We start from the raw sequence: 16,206 nt of genomic DNA, 5'->3' as shown, positions 1-16,206 counted from the left end.
ATTAGGGGCCCACCCCGCTCCTCATCTAAACTTCATTATATCCGCAAAGACTCCATTTCCAAGTAAGGTCACATTCTGAGGTCCTGGGACTTAGGAGTCCAGCACAGCACTCTCTGAGGGGACACGGTTCAACCCCTGGCACTGACCGAGATAAACCGGACGGACGCGCGTATGTGCCACACTCTGGGGTCTCGCGAGAACTGCACCGGCTGGAGGCCCTTAGTGCTGCTGTGATGTCACACATGGCAGCGGGTGGCAGGAGCTGTACCCCACGTGCGCTGACTCCGTGCCTCATGCTCTCCCCCACCCCGAGGACGGCGGGCTCCCTGCCATCTGCACGCTCCCCGCCTGCTTGGGCGGCCTTTGTCCTACAGCAGGTGTTTCCAGAAGGCCAGTGGACGTGATGTAATCGACTCATGGGGGGGCCTCAGGCGCTTGACGCTGGGCTTGCAGGTGAAGCGGCGTGGCTGGGCTGCAGGCTGACGTTGACCTTCTGGGGTGCACACCCTCCTCCTGCTGGCTCCCTGCTCTCTGGTGCATGTCGGGGCCCTAGGGGACAAGGCAGTACCTGAAACATGCAGCTGGTTAGGGCTCTAGATACCAGAGCTCACCCTCGGGGTCCTGCCATTCCTCACCAAGAGACGGAGGACGGCATGTGCTGGGTGTGGGGGCCTCTCCGAGGCTGTCAGGCAGGCCACGGGTAAGGGGAGGGAAGCCCGGGCCGGGCTCCATGGCCGCTGCCTCTACAGGTGGAAGAAGGCATGCACCTGCTCATCACGGGCCCCAACGGCTGCGGCAAGAGCTCTCTGTTCCGTATCCTGGGCGGTCTCTGGCCCACCTATGGTGGCGTGCTCTACAAGCCCCCACCCCAGCGCATGTTCTACGTCCCCCAGAGGTGAGGGGTGGGGTGATGGGGCCAACGGTGGCTGGGCGGGGGGGGAGAGAGGGAGGGAGCCAGGGTCCCCAGGTCCGCCCCCACCCCTTCTGACCTGCGGAACCTGACTTACGGAGATGGCAGGGCCTAAGGCCTGGGCGGAGGACGGCAAGGTGCTGCCACTCTGCCGGAACCCAGTCGCCCAGCAGCTTCACAGCTGGGGGTGCGTGTGCATGCGTGAGCGTGTGGGGGCGCGTACCTGCACATGTGCCGTGATGGGTGTGCGCAAGCTGAGTGTGCGCGCGTGCGTGCGTGAGCGTGGCGGCGTCTGCGGCCTTCCGGCCAGCCGCCCTCGGGCAGGCGGGGCCCACGCGGAGCCCGCTCGGGCGCAGGGCATCGGCAGGGAAGCCGGGCTGCCCTTCCCTCGGTGGACACGTGGCTCTCCTGCAGGCCCTACATGTCTGTGGGCTCCTTGCGCGACCAAGTGATCTACCCGGACTCGGTGGAAGACATGCGAAGGAAGGGCTTTTCCGAGCAGCACCTGGAGGCCATCCTGGACATCGTGCACCTGAACCACATCCTGCAGCGGGAAGGAGGTAGGGGAAGGGGCATCCCACCCATCCGTGCCACAGGGGAAGCCGACGATCGACCGTCCTTTGTCCCAAGGCTCAGCCGGGAACCTGCTGCCGCCCCTGCCCGTGCCCCCCTCCTGGCGCCCGAGGGAGGCCGAAGTGCTATGTGGCCCCGAGGGCCCCGCCCCCTGGGGAGGCCCGACAGGAAGCGGGCGGCCCCAGACGGCCTGAGTGCGCTCCACTCCGGGAGGGAGCCAAGCCTGGCAGGGGCCATCCGGTGGGGCGCCCTCTCCAGGCTTTGGGCTCCGTGGCAGGCCGGGAAGCGACAGGTCAGTGATGCATTTCATGGAGAGGGCAGAGCATGGTGTGGGCAGGCAGCCTGGAGCGGGCGTGGCGGGAGCAGAGGTGGAGGGGACGCCTGCCCACCCATGTGTCTGGCTCGGGCCCGGGAGGGGTGTCCCCTGGGAAGAGGACGCAGGAGGGAGGGGCAGGCCGAGGCCCGGAGGACACATCGCTTGGGGGCTTCTCGGGTTGGTCTTTAACTGCCTGTTGTGCCAGAGGGGCGGAAGAGGAGAGGGCGGCCCAGCTGCCAGATTTGGGATTTTCAGACTGAAAGCTGAGTGGCAGAGATCCGAGTCCTACCTAGGCTACCAAGGGGCAGACGGCTCGACCTTGAGCAAAACCTGACCTTGAGATGCTTTCCGCCTGTAGAAGGGGCCAGGTACCAGTCTCAACCTCAGTGCCAGCAGTAAAGGAAAGGGCGCCTGTGAGGACCCATGGGGGCTCTGCAGGACATGGCAGATGAGTCACGAGCGTCCTTCCCAGGTGCTGCCCCCTGTGCAGCAAGGGGGCCGCAGGCGGTGGATTCGGTGGGGCTGCTCCTCCCGGGCCTGCCCTGGTTGCCGTGGTCCCTGCAAAGCTTCATCCCCAGCCTCCCCCTGGCCTGGTCGGGCCTCTTTCGCTCGCCCTGGGAGCGAACCCCTCCCCCGGGGCTCCACACACCCCTGAGTGCCTGGGGCCCGTGAGGCCGGCTGTCACACCCATTAGCATCGAGTTCAGCTGTCAGTGATAGAACCATCCGCCAACAGTGGCTGAAATAATTTCCACGCTCATCTTACCGCGACACAGAAGTCCTGAGGAAGGCAGGCCGCAGTTGGTGGGGGAAGCCCCACTCCACGAAGGCCCCCCAGTTCACTCTGCTGTACGTGGCTTCCTTTCCCAGGGTCACCTCACGGTCCAAGGTGGCTGCTCCGGCATCACATCATATCCCAGGCCATAGGATGGAGAAAGTGGCAGGGGCAGGGGGGGAGTGTGCAAATCATAGAGTGAATGCCGGCTGTCTTTTAAAGAAAGTTCCAGAAACTGCCATGTGTGTAACACTTAACACTTACACCCCATTGGTCAGAATTCAGTCCTGTGGTTAAACCTCTCATCAAGGCAAGCTGGGGGATTTTGTCTGTTTTGTGTGTGGCCACGTGCCCTGCCCAAATCTCTAGTTTTCTGGAAAGGCAGTGAGGGAGCAGGCGAGGAGGCGTTTCTGACGAGTCTCGCACTCGCTTCCTGAGCCCGGCTGATGCGCTCCACCAGGCAGAGGCGCACAGGCCTGGCGCTTGTGGGCGAGAAGCCTTCCGGAGGGCCCATCGCAGCCATCCTTGGGGCTCTGCCATGACCCTTTGATGCCCACTGGCATCTCATTAGCACCCCATTAGGTCCTGTGTGAGTTTGCTGGCGCCACAGACTGGCTGGGGCAAACGACAGGGACGTCTCGTCTCCCAGTTGTGCAGGCCGAGAGGCCAAGATCCAGGGGGCTGTGGGCAGGGGCACTTCCTTCCGGGGACCGTGAGGGAGGGTCCGTTCCAGGCCTCTCTCCTGGGCTTGTAGTTGCCGTCTGCTCCGTGTGTCTTCACGTCATCTCTCCTCTGTGCGTGTCTGCCTCTCCAAATGGCCCCTTTTTATAAAGACACCAGTCCCATCGGATGCGGACCCACCCCAGTGACCTCACTTTAACTCGATCACCTCTGTAAAGACCCTGTCTCCAAATGCAGTGGCATTCTCATGTCCTGCGGATGAGGACTCCCATGGATCTTTTCTTGAAGGGGATGTAATTCTGGTCCCAACTCTTTTGAACTATTCCGGTGTCCCCACAGACGGACAGGTACCCAGGGAACACGTCCCCAGCGGACAGCCTTTCCCCAGGTCCCGTGCGCTGCTGTGTTCCGCTATTGTTGGTGGCCCGGCCCCTCCCACCACAGCCACCGCGCCTGGGCCCCGGCCCTCAGCCCATGCTGTCTGGCCCTTGTTGAACTGAACGGCGACCTCTGTCCCCTGCCAGGTTGGGAGGCCGTGTGTGACTGGAAGGACGTTCTGTCCGGGGGCGAGAAGCAGAGAGTTGGCATGGCCCGCATGTTCTACCACAGGTGAGCCACGCTGTCCTGAGCGGCTGGGCTCCCTCGGGCACCGGGAGTCCTTGGAGCCGGCGGCAGCGACAGGGGTGCTGCCTGGGTGCTCCCAGGAGCCTGCTCGGCATCTGCGCCGCCAGGAGGCCTTGCCCTGCCCCCCAGGGCCCAGCAGGGATGGGGCCGCAAGGACAGGGGTCAGCCTGCAGATGAGGCTTCCCGCCCCCACTGGGGGTGGGGCCAGCCCGGGCTGTGGGCCTTGGAGGGTCCACAGGCTCACCCACTCAGCCCCCACCCCCAAGGCCCAAGTACGCCCTCCTGGATGAATGTACCAGTGCTGTGAGCATCGACGTGGAAGGCAAGATCTTCCAGGCGGCCAAGGATGCAGGCATTGCCCTGCTTTCCATCACCCACCGACCCTCCCTGTGGTAGGTGCCCTCCCTTCCGGCACGCGCCCTGCCCGCGCCCGCCCGTGGCTTTGCAGCTGGGGAGGGGGCCGTGCCGCCAAACAACCTCCCACTCCCTCTCCTGGTCCAGGAAGTACCACACGCACTTACTACAGTTCGACGGGGAGGGAGGCTGGAAGTTTGAGAAGCTGGACTCGGCCGCCCGCCTGAGCCTGACCGAGGAAAGGCAGCGTCTGGAGCAGCAGCTGGCGGGCGGGCCCCGGGTGCGGCACCGCCTCCAGGAGCTCCGCCAGGTCCTGGGCCACGGCCCCGGAGCCCTCCAGGCCGCAGCCACCTGACAGACGGCCGTGGCTCTTCCACCCTCAGCCCACGCCCTGCACCGAGCCCTGCGGCCGCGGGAAGGAAACGGAGGGAAACGGAGCGCCTGCCCACCAAGCCTTCCCCCGCCCCGCCCCGCCCCGCCCCGCCGCGGGCCCACCCTGCATGCTTTGCCCGTGCTCCCAGGCCTCCCAGAGGACAGCCAGCGAAACCTGTGCCCGCTTCGCAGCCCCGGCAGACTGGGACCTGGGCGAGAGGGGGGGGAGAGCGGCCAGAGGCGCGGCCCAGCTCACGGCACCAGCCTGTGCCCAGGAGCCGTGGTGTCTGCGGGGCAGCGCCTCCTGCGTCTGGAGTGCCCCCATTCCCTCCTGTGCGGTCCCTTGGAGACCTCACGGACGGCCCGCCTCTCCATTGCCGTCATCCCAGTGGCCCGCCGAGGCTCCCGTCCCCCGGAACACCCTTACTGCCATAAAAACGGCCAGGTGGGCCCCGCGATGAGGCAGGGCCCCTCATCTGTGCCCCTTCTCCCCACCAGTCATCCCGAAGAGCCCTCGGGAGAAAGAGCTGCACAACGTTTCCTGCCGAGCAATGACAGGAATATAGTCCCCGTCCCGCTGCGCCCCGAGCCCTCTCCTTGAAGCTGATTGATTAGCTTCCTCTTCGTAGCCCTGCCCGTCGCCCACACGAGCACCGTGCCGGCGCGCTACACTGCCAGGCGCCGGGGCGGCGGCGGGGCGCGGGGACGCTGCGGCTGCCACGCGTGGGGGCACCGCTGCGCCCGCTTCAGTGCCAAAGAGGGGTCAGTGGGGAAGCTGTCTCTGCGACGACGGCCCCCACCCGAGGGGGAGACCCCGCCGCCGCGCCACCGTGTGCCTTTCGGGCCCTCAGCCCTCGGGTCGGGGAACCTCCCTCAGTTCCTCAGTAAAAACCTCCTGTGGAAAGTGCAGTCCTGCCTCCCAGCCTCTTGGTGGGTCGCGGCTTGGGGGAGAGGCGGGAGGGGCAGCAGTGGCCTGGGTGGGGAAGAGGAGCCTTGAGCCCCGCCCCCAGCCAAAGATGCCGCCCTGTGCGTTCTCCGGCAGACACAGCCGTGGGCAGGCGGCATCAGCAGCACCTCACAAAAAGAATGGCCGAGCCGGAGAGGACTCGGGACCCAGCCCGACCTTGTGCCAGGATGGAGAGGAGAGGACCGAGGTCCAGTGCACCCGTGATGAGCTCCGAGAGAGATGCCGAGAGAAAACCAGTGAGCTGCCAAATGGGCTGGCAGGGGACACGGAGGAGGAAGAGTCCTGAGCCAGCCAGGCAAGGAGCAGTGGGGACACAGTGCTTCTAGACCTTCTAGGAGGGGGGGACGCTTGTGCAGAGGCCCAGGGGTGAATCAGGAGCAAGATACAGGATATCAATGCCAAGTGCAGGGCGAAGGGTGGGGCCTCACTTCCAGAGCCTGGCCTTCAGAAGCAATGAGAAGCCACTGAAGGGTTTTCAGCAGGATGGAAACAACATGGGATTCACGCTTAAAGGAGGCTGCGTGGAGGGTTGCTCGGAGGGAGACAAGAGCACTGCGCTTGGCCCTCACCCACTGCTGGTGGGACAGAGGTGGGGCAGCCATCCTGGGGAACAGTGTGGCGGGTCCTGGAAAGCTAGGCAGAGTTCCCGTGTGACCCAGCACTTCCACTCGGAGATGTAGGCCCAAGAGAATGGAAAATAGATGTTTAATCAAAACCTTATACATGGGGCTTCCCTGGTGGCGCAGTGGTTAAGAAACCGCCTGCCAGGGCTTCCCTGGTGGCGCAGTGGTTGAGAATCCGCCTGCCAATGCAGGAGACACGGGTTTGTGCCCTGGTCCGGGAAGATCCCACATGCCGCGGAGCAACTAAGCCCGTGAGCCATGGCCGCTAGGCCTGTGCATCCGGAGCCTGTGCTCCGCAACGGGAGAGGCCACAACAGTGAGAGGCCCGCATACCACAAAAAAAAAAAAAAAAAAAAAGAAACCGCCTGCCAATGCAGGGAACACAGGTTCGAGCCCTGGTCCGGGAAGATCCCACATGCCACGGAGCAACTAGGCCCGTGTGCCACAACTACTGAACCTGTGCTCTAGAGCCTGCGAGCCACAACTACTGAGCCCGTGTGCCACAACTAATGAAGCCCACGCGCCTAGAGTCCATGCTCCGCAGCAAGAGAAGCCACTGCAATGAGGAGCCCGTGCACAGCGACAAAGACCCAATGCAGCCAAAAATATATTTTTTTAAAGTCTTTAAAAAAAAAACAAACCTTATACATGGAGCTTCCCTGGTGGCACAGTGGTTAAGAATCCGCCTGCCAATGCAGGGGACACGGGTTCGAGCCCTCGTCCGGGAAGATCCCACATGCCGTGGAGCAACTAGGCCCGTGCGCCACAACTACTGAGCCCGTGTGCCACAACTAATGAAGCCCACGTGCCTAGAGCCCATGCTCCGCAGCAAGAGAAGCCACCGCAATGAGAAGCCTGCGCACCACGGCAAAGAGTAGCCGCCACTTGCCGTAACTAGAGAAAGCCTGCACGCAGCAACGAAGACCCAACGCAGCCAAAAATAATAAATAATTTTTTTTAAAAAAACCCTCATACATGAACATTCTTCACAGTACTATTGATGGTAAAGCAAAAGTGGAAACAACTCAAATGTCCATCAACAGATGAATGGACAAGCAAAATGTGGTCTGTGCGCACAATGGAGTGTTATTCAGCTTGACAAAGAAAGCAGACCAATGGGTGCCAGGGGCTGGGTAGTGACTGCTGGGGTCAAGGTTTCCTTTTGGGGTAATGAGAATGTTCTGGAACTATAGAGGTGATGGTTGCACAATAGTGTCAGTATGCTAAATACCAACAGATTGTGCACTTTAAAAGGGTTAATTTTGTGTTATGTGAATTTCGCCTCAAAAACTAGATAATTGATGATGGATACATTGATCATACAGAGGTAGAAGTGATCGATGATTGATAGATAATAAAGAGAGATGATAGACTGGTGATGATAGATGGATGGATGGATGGATCACAGGTAAAGAGATACATAGACATAGATGAAGGAGCACACCATTTGACGCACCCCAGGCCAGACGTGCTGAGGCCTGAAATCCCAGATGCACTAGAGAGAATAGAAGAAGGTCATGCGGGGGGTACCTCAGATTCTGGGGGAGGGGACAGGTGGAGTGAGAGTCAAGGTGACCCCTGGGTTCCGGCTTGGGTGGCCGGTTGGGCGATGGTATCCATCGCAGAAGAAGGGACAGGTCAGGGGGAAGGTGCTGCCTGATAAGTGCTTGCTGGGCCCAGGCCCTTGGCCCCAGCGGAAATGATGAGGAAGCGCTAGGAGGGTGCGGCTGGCTGACAGCTCCAGGCTGGAGGTGGGCCGAGGATGCATTGGCCAGCAGAGAGGCAGCTGGTGGTTGAAGAGACGCATGGACACGAGGTGCTTGGTCTCTCGTCTGGGGGATGGGAGATAGACTGCGTTTTCTCTGAGTTTTGTTTTTGTTTTTCAATTTATTTTTGGCTGTGTTGGGTCTTCATTGCTGCGCGCGGGCTTTCTCTAGTTGCGGTGAGCGGGGGCTACTCTTCGTTACGATGTGCAGGCTTCTCCTTGCGGTGGCTTCTCTTGTTGTGGAGCACGGGCTCTAGGCATGTGGACTCAGTAGTTGTAGCACGCGGGCTCAGTAGTTGTGGCTCGCGGGCTCAGTAGTTGTGGCGCACGGGCTTCGTTGCTCCGCGGCACGTGGGATCTTCCCGGACCAGGGCTCGAACCCGTGTCCCCTGCATTGGCAGGCGATTCTCAACCACTGCGCCACCAGGGAAGCCCCTTAGCTGAGTTTTGAGGTTAGGATTTGTTCCTGACACAGGACAAGTGGCAGTTTGGAGGGTTAGGAGCTGTTCCTCCATCTCTTCCCAAGATTGTGCAAGTCGTGCCTACCTGATAATAAATCCTTTTTTTTTTTCAACTTACAAAGCTAGAATGGTTCTGTGGTCTGCCACCAAACCCTAATTGATACAAATGGAAAGAGACATACCCAGCGAATACCATTCAAAAGGAATTTAGTGGAGAGAAATTAACATCAAAATACACCTCAGGGCACAAATCATTATTAGGAATAAAAGACGTTGATGCCCAATGGTTAAAGAAATAATCCATTCAGAAGGATTAACCATTCTAAATGTGTGTGTAGCTGCCTAACGACAGAGCCTCAAATGTACATCAAACAAAAAAGTAGCAGTAAAAGGAAAAATTAATAGTAAATTCACCACAGTAAATCACACTACCTCTCACTCCAATTGGTAGCTCAACAAGCACACAGAAGTAGGAAGAATATAGCACAAATTGAACACGCTTCATTAACAGACATCCCCAAACTAGAGACTACACACTTCAAGTTCACCTTGAACACTTAATAAAACCCACCATGTTCTCATCCACAAAATAAATCTCAGCAAATACTAGAAGAATGGGTATCATACAGATCATGTTCTCAAACTGCAATAGAATAAAATCATAAATGGATAATAAAGCTAAAATTAAGGGACTTCCCTAGTGGTGCAGTGGTTAAGAATCCGCCTGCCAATGCAGGGGACACAGGTTCGAGCCCTGGTCCGGGAAGATCCCACGTGCCGCGGAGCAGCTAAGCCCATGTACCACAACTACTGAGCCTGTGCTCTAGAGCCCGTGAGCCACAACTACTGAGCCTGAGTGCAACAACTACTGAAGCCCGCATGCCTAGAGCCCGTGCTCTGCAACAAGAGAAGCCACCTCAATGAGAATCCTGCACACAACAATGAAGAGTGGCCCCTGCTCGCCGCAGCTAGAGAAAGCCCGCGCGCAGCAACAAAAGACCCAATGCAGCCAAAAATAAACAAATAAAACTTATTTAAAAAAAAAAAAAAGCTAAAATTAAGTCCTCCCATATGTTTGAAAATTTAAATTTACAAATTTAAATTTAAAAATACACTTCCCAGTAACTGATTGGTCCAAGAAGAAATATCATGAAAATCTAAAAATATGTTAGAACTGAACAACAATGAAAACGCTACATTTGAAAACGTGTGGAGTGTAGCTCAAGAGTACATGTATAGCCTTAAAAAAGTAAGCTGAGCCTCAACCGAGGAAGTTAGAAAAACCACAGTAGAATAAACCCAAAGAAAGTAGAAGGAAGGAAATCACAGAGACAGCAGAAATTAATGAAATAGAAAAAACAGAGATCAATAAAACCAAAAGTTGGTTCTTTGAAATTAGTGAAACAGACACAAGGCTCTGGCAAGAATGAGAGGAGAGGAAAAGAGGGGTAGAACGACGGATACCATAGCCCTTTCCAACATAATGAGAGACTCTGGCTTAAGCGTGGGAGCTTGGACACCTGTGTAAGAGGCTGCTAGATCACATATATGTCAATTATATATATATATATAATTGAATATATATATATATATATATATATAGCCGCTTTATATATATGAAGCTGCTAGATGCTCACATCTCTACCCCACCTCATGCAGAAGACCAGACTTTATTCTCTGGCAAGTTAGAACAGAGGGTCTTTGGAAATGCAGATTAAAGCCACAGTGATACATCTTTTTATTCCCATCCACTGACTGACAGAAATTTAAAAGTCAGACAGGGCTTCCCTGGTGGCGCAGTGGTTGAGAGTCCGCCTGCCGATGCAGGGGTCACGGGTTCGTGCCCTGGTCCGGGAAGATCCCACATGCCGCGGAGCAACTAAGCCCGTGAGCCATGGCCGCTAGGCCTGTGCGTCCGGAGCCTGTGCTCCGCAACGGGAGAGGCCACAGCAGTGAGAGGCCCGCATACCGCAAAAAAATAAAATAAAATAAAATAAAATAAAATAAAATAAAATAAAATAAAATAAAAGTCAGACAATACCAAGTGTCGGCAGTGATGCAGAGCAGCAGGGACTCATGCGCTGTGGAGGTATGTATACAAACTGGTACAAGTACTCTGGAAAAGAATTCCGTGTTGTCTAGTAGAATTAAAGATGTACAGATTTATGGCCTAACAAGGTCACTCTTGAGCACACCCTAGAGAAGGTCCTTCACAAATATCCCAGATTACACGTACAGGGCGTTCAAAGCAGCATTGTTTATAATAAGCAAAAGCCAGAAAAAACCCAGGCGTCCATGAACAGGTGAATAAACAAACTACGTTGCAGTCATATGATGGAAAACCATTCGGCAATAACAATGAATAAAGTCCAGCTAGATGTATCACACTCGGATGGATGCATGTCACAAACGTCATATGGAACTAAAGCAACAGGTTACAGAAAATACATCCGGTATGATTCCATTTATATAAATTCCAAAAATATAAAACCAAACTATATATATTGTTTAGAGATGATGCATATATGGGACAAGTAAGAAAAGGAAAGGCTAGTGGTTGTTTATGTCAAGGGAGGAACAGGGTATAAGGGGGCCTCAAAGTCATTGGGAATATTGTCTTCTGGTTGACAGTAGGGACACGTGTAGCAACAAAGGATACAATAAACAGAGTAAAAAGGCCTCCTACAGAACGGGAGAAAATATAAGTCACATATCTGATAAAGGGTTAATATCCAGAATATACAAAGAACTCCTACAACTCAACAACAACAAATCAAATTACCTGATTAAAAAATGTGCAAAGGGACTTCTCTGGTGGCACAGTGGCTGAGAATCTGCCTGCCAATGCAGGGGACACAGGTTCGAGCCCTGGGCCGGGAAGATCCCACATGCCGCGGAGCAACGAAGCCCGTGCACCACAGCTACTGAGCCTGCGCTCTAGAGCCCAAGGGTCACAACTACTGAACCCACGAGCCACAACTACTGAAGCCCGCAAGCCTGGAGCCCATGCTCCGCAACAAGAGAAGCCACCGCAATGAGTAGCCCCCGCTCACCGCAACTAGAGAAAGCCTGTGCGTGGCAACGAAGACCCAACACAGCCAAAAATAAAATTAATTAATTTTAAAAAAAGATTTTTAAAAATGTGCAAAGGCCTTGAATAGACATTACCCCGAAGATGATATACAAATGGCCAACAAGCATATGAAAACATGCTCAACATCACTAATCATCAAGAAATGTAAATCAAAACCACAATAAATTACCTGACAGCCATTAGAATGGTTACTGTTTAAAAAAAAAAACCCAGAAAACATCAGATACTGTCAAGAATGTGGAGAAATTAGAAGTCTTGTGCACTGTTAGTGGGATTGTAAAATGGTGCAACTGCCATAGGAAATGGTAAGGAAGTTCCTCAGAAAATTAAATATAGAACTACCGTGTGACCCAGCAATCCCACCTCTGAGTATACATCTAAAAGGATAGAAAGCAGAGCTATTTACATATCCATGTTCACAACAGCACTATTCACAATAGTCAAGAGGTAGAAGCAACCTCAGTGTCCATTGACTGATGAAAAGATGAACAAAATGTGGTCTATACACAAAATGGAATCTTATTCCTCCTTAAAAGGAAGGAAATCCTGCCAGATGCTACAACATGGGTGACCCTTGATGACATTACGTTATGTGAAATAAGCCAGTCACAAAAGACAAATATTGCATGATTCCATCTATGTGAGGTCCCTAGAAGAGTCAAATTCACAGACACAGAAAGTAGAAGGGTGGGTGCCAGGGGCTGGGGGAAAGCAGAGTTGTTTAATGGATACAGCATTTTCAGTTGTGCAAGATGAAAAAGTTCTGGAGATCTGTTTCACAACAATGTGAGTGTACCTAGCACTGCTTAACTGTGCACTTTAAAATGGTTAAGATGGTAAACTTTATGTTATGTATTTTTTACCACAATAAAAAAAAAATTGACTCAAGAAGAAACAGGAAACCTGCACAGTCCCATAATTATTAAAGAAATTGGCAATGTAATTTTTTGTTTTGTTTTGTTTTGCGGTACACGGGCCTCTCACTGCCGTGGCCTCTCCCGTTGCGGAGCACAGGCTCCGGACGCGCAGGCTCAGCGGCCACGGCTCACGGGCCCAGCCGCTCCGTGGCACGTGGGATCTTCCCGGACCGGGGCACGAACCCGTGTCCCCTGCATCGGCAGGCGGATTCTCAACCACTGCGCCACCAGGGAATGTAAAATGTATGGATAGAGGGGCTGGTGGCTGCAAAAACAAGGAAGGCCTAGATAGTTTTACAGATGTATTCCATCAAGCCTTTAAGGAACTCATAACCCTTGTCTTAGATAAATTGTTCCAGGGAACAGAAAAAGAGGACATGCTCCAAAAACAACAACGACAGAACCAATCCAGCCAATACACCATGACAAAGTTGAGTTTAGCCCAGAAAATGCAAGGGTGGTTTAACATTAGATAATTAACACAATTTAACACATTAACTGATGAGAGGAGGAACATTCTGTCATCAACTCAGTGCTTTTTCTGAACGCATTTGATAAAATTCAACATATAGCAAACTAGGACTGGAAGGGAACTGCCTTAATCTCATAAAGGTGTCTATAAACACCCTCTGCAAACATCTTAATTAATGATGAAACCTTAAGAATATTCTCTTTGCTTCCATTCAACTTTGTACTTGTCCAGGGAAGTAAAGTGAGAAAAAGAAACTGTAGTTAAAAGAACTGGAAAATAAGAAACAAAACAGTCATTCCTCCCGGACGGCATGGCTGTGTAAGTAGAAAATCAAAAAGAATCCACAGGGGACTTCCCTGGTGGCGCAGTGGGTAAGACTCTGAACTCCCCAGTGCAGGGGGCCTGGGTTTGATCCCTGGTCAGGGAACCAGATCCCACACACATGCCGCAACTAAGAGTTCACATGCCACAACTAAGGAGCCCGCCTGCCACAACTGACACCCAGCGCAACCAAATAAATAAATAAATAATTTTAAAAGTCACCTTCCTTGGAAGAACATAAAAAGAATCCACAAAGAATTATTAGACCTAATACAAGCATTTATGAGGTTGCTTGATACAAAATCCATACGCCAAAGTCAATTATGTTTCCTTTGTTGTACACCGGAAACTAACACAATATTGTAAATCAACTGTACTTCAATTTTTTTAAAAGTCAGTTGTGTTTCTATGTACCAGCAACACAATCAGAAAGTGAATTAAAAAGAAGATAGCAGGGGCTTCCCTGGTGGCGCATGGGTTGAGAGTCCGCCTGCCGATGCAGGGGACGCGGGTTCGTGGCCCGGTCTGGGAGGATCCCACGTGCCGCGGAGCGGCTGGGCCCGTGAGCCGTGGCCTCTGAGCCTGCGCGTCCGGAGCCTGCGCTCCGCAACGGGAGAGGCCACAACAGTGAGAGGGCCGCATACAGGAAAAAAAAAAAAAAAAAAAAAAGATAGCATTTATAGTGCCATAAAAAAGCAAGTGCTGGAACTTCCCTGGTGGTCCAGTGGCTAAGACTCTGCACTCCCAGTGCAGGGGGCCTGGGTTCGATCCCTGGTCAGGGAACTAGATCCCACATGCCGCTACTAAAAGATCCCACATGCCACAGTGAAGATCCCTCACGCGGCAACTAAGACCCAACGCAGCCAAACAAATAATAAATAAATAAATATTTTTTTAAAAGCAAGTCCCTAGTAATAACTCTAACAAACACGTGATGTTCAAGTCCTTAGGGGAAAATGTATTGAAAGGATCTTAATAAACAGAGATGCTATGCTCAGAGATGGGGAAATGATATTTTAGAGATGACTAGTCTTCAAGACTTGCTTTTAGGGCTTCCCTGGTGGCGCAGTGGTTGAGAATCCGCCTGCCGATGCAGGGGACACGGGTTCGTGCCCCGGTCGGGGAGGATCCCACATGCCGTGGAGCGGCTGGGCCCGTGAGCCATGGCCGCTGAGCCTGCGCATCCGGAGCCTGTGCTCCGCAACGGGAGAGGCCACAACAGTGAGGCCCGCGTACCACAAAAAAAAAAAAAAAGACTTGTTTTTAAAAGTGTAGTAAGTAAAACAGGGGTAGACAGGGAGCTATACTCAATATGCTGGCATAAACCATGATGGAAAAGAATATTTAAAAGAATGTATATATGTGTATAACTGACTCACTCTTCTGTACAGCAGAAATTAACACAACATTGTAAATCAACTGTGGTTCAATTAAAACATTAAAATAAAATATAAGACGGGGTTACTTTCCTGGTGGTGCAGTGGTTAAGAATCCGCCTGCCGGGCGGGGGCCCCCGGAGCGGCGAGGCCGGCGGCCTTCCCCTGCTCGCTGGGTCCCGGCCGCCCCTCGCGGGGGTGGGGGCGGCCGCCCCCTGGGCCGGGGCCTCATCTCAGGCGCCCCCCGCCCCGCCCCGCCCGGCCCGAGGGGAAGAACCGGCCACGCCTCCCCGCTGGGGCGGCCCAGCTTCCTCCGGAGTCGCCGCCGCAACCCTCTGCGCGCCGTACCCGAGGCTGCCTCTCGCCCCTCGGGCCGACGCCATGAAGATCAAGGAGTTGAGAGCTTTAAAAGTATCCGGAAAGGGCTTCCCTGGTGGCGCAGTGGTTGAGAGTCCGCCCGCCGATGCAGGGGACATGGGTTCGTGCCCCGGTCCGGGAAGATCCCACATGCCGCGGAGCAGCCGGGCCCGTGAGCCATGGCCGCTGAGCCTGCGCGTCCGGAGCCTGTGCTCCGCAAAGGGAGAGGCCACAACAGTGAGAGGCCCGCATACCACCAAAAAAATAAAAAAATAAATAAAAGTATCCGGAAATATTTGACCTCTAATGTAGCCTACGGATCCACCGGTATTCGGGATGTACACCTTGAACTGAAAGATTTAACACTTTTTGGCCGGAGAGGGAACTTGCACTTTATCGGATTTCCAACCCAGGACCTGCCTACTTTTATCCAGACGGGAAGAGATAAAAACTTCTCAACATTACACACGGTGCTCTGTGCTACAGGAGGTGGTGCTGACGAGTTTGAAAAAGATTTTCGCACAGCTGGAAACCTCCCCCTGCACAAACCGGATGAACCTGCCTGCCTTGCAAAGGGCCCGCGCGGTGCACGGATGCTGTCGGTGTCCGTGGCCAGGCAGAGCGCTATTATTTTGCTAATGCCTCAGAACCTGAGAGATGCCGAATATGCCTTTCAAGCTGGCTGATCCCTATCCACTGCCGGTAGCAAACACTGGTTCCGGGGTCAGTATTTTAGCAGAGTCTGTTCCAAAGGCAACTGTGAACGAGTAACTGGGACAAGACCTGGAGGGGGTACCTTTCCGGGTTTGTGTAGTTTATTGACTGGCTGGGAAAGTTTTGAAGAGGCTCTTGAAATGGCATCCAAAGGTGACAGCACCCAAGCTGACAAGCTGGTCCGTGCTATTTACGGAGGAGATTATGAAAGATTTGGTCTGCGTGGTTGGGCTGTAGCATCTAGTTTGGGGAATATGATTTATAAGGAGAAGCGAGAAACTGTTAGTAAGGAAGACGTAGCAAGAGCTACGTTAGTTACCCAACAACGTTGGGTCTGTGGCACGAATATGCGCTGTTAATGAGAAAATAAACCGTTGTCTTTGCTGGAAACTTTATGTGTCAATACTCTGTCGATGAAACTTTTGGCATACGCACTGGATTACTGTCAAAAGGTCAACTGAAAGCACTGTTTCTAGAGCATGAGGGATATTCTGGAGCAGTTGGTGCACTTCTTGGGCTGCCAAATTTCAGCTAA

General features: G+C 53.9%; 1 protein-coding gene and 1 pseudogene across 2 annotated transcripts in view; both read left to right on the top strand.

Moving 5' to 3' along the window:
* ABCD1 (ATP binding cassette subfamily D member 1) overlaps positions 1 to 5,513 on the top strand; it is an 18,178-nt gene extending 12,665 nt beyond the window's left edge. For both annotated transcript variants that reach the window (XM_067022918.1, XM_059049605.2), the window contains 5 exons: positions 750 to 895; positions 1,325 to 1,470; positions 3,779 to 3,863; positions 4,145 to 4,270; positions 4,380 to 5,513. In XM_067022918.1, coding sequence (XP_066879019.1) covers positions 750 to 895; positions 1,325 to 1,470; positions 3,779 to 3,863; positions 4,145 to 4,270; positions 4,380 to 4,587 — 711 coding nt within the window. In that variant the 3' untranslated portion in view covers positions 4,588 to 5,513. The remainder of the gene's footprint in view (positions 1 to 749; positions 896 to 1,324; positions 1,471 to 3,778; positions 3,864 to 4,144; positions 4,271 to 4,379) is intronic.
* LOC131748838 (pantothenate kinase 3-like) lies at positions 4,733 to 16,206 on the top strand (annotated as a pseudogene).

Source organism: Kogia breviceps, chromosome X (genome assembly GCF_026419965.1).
Source record: "Kogia breviceps isolate mKogBre1 chromosome X, mKogBre1 haplotype 1, whole genome shotgun sequence".
Lineage (NCBI taxonomy): Eukaryota > Metazoa > Chordata > Mammalia > Artiodactyla > Physeteridae > Kogia > Kogia breviceps.
The sequence above is the reverse complement of the archived record's forward strand: the minus strand, read 5'-3'. Positions and strand labels throughout refer to the sequence as shown.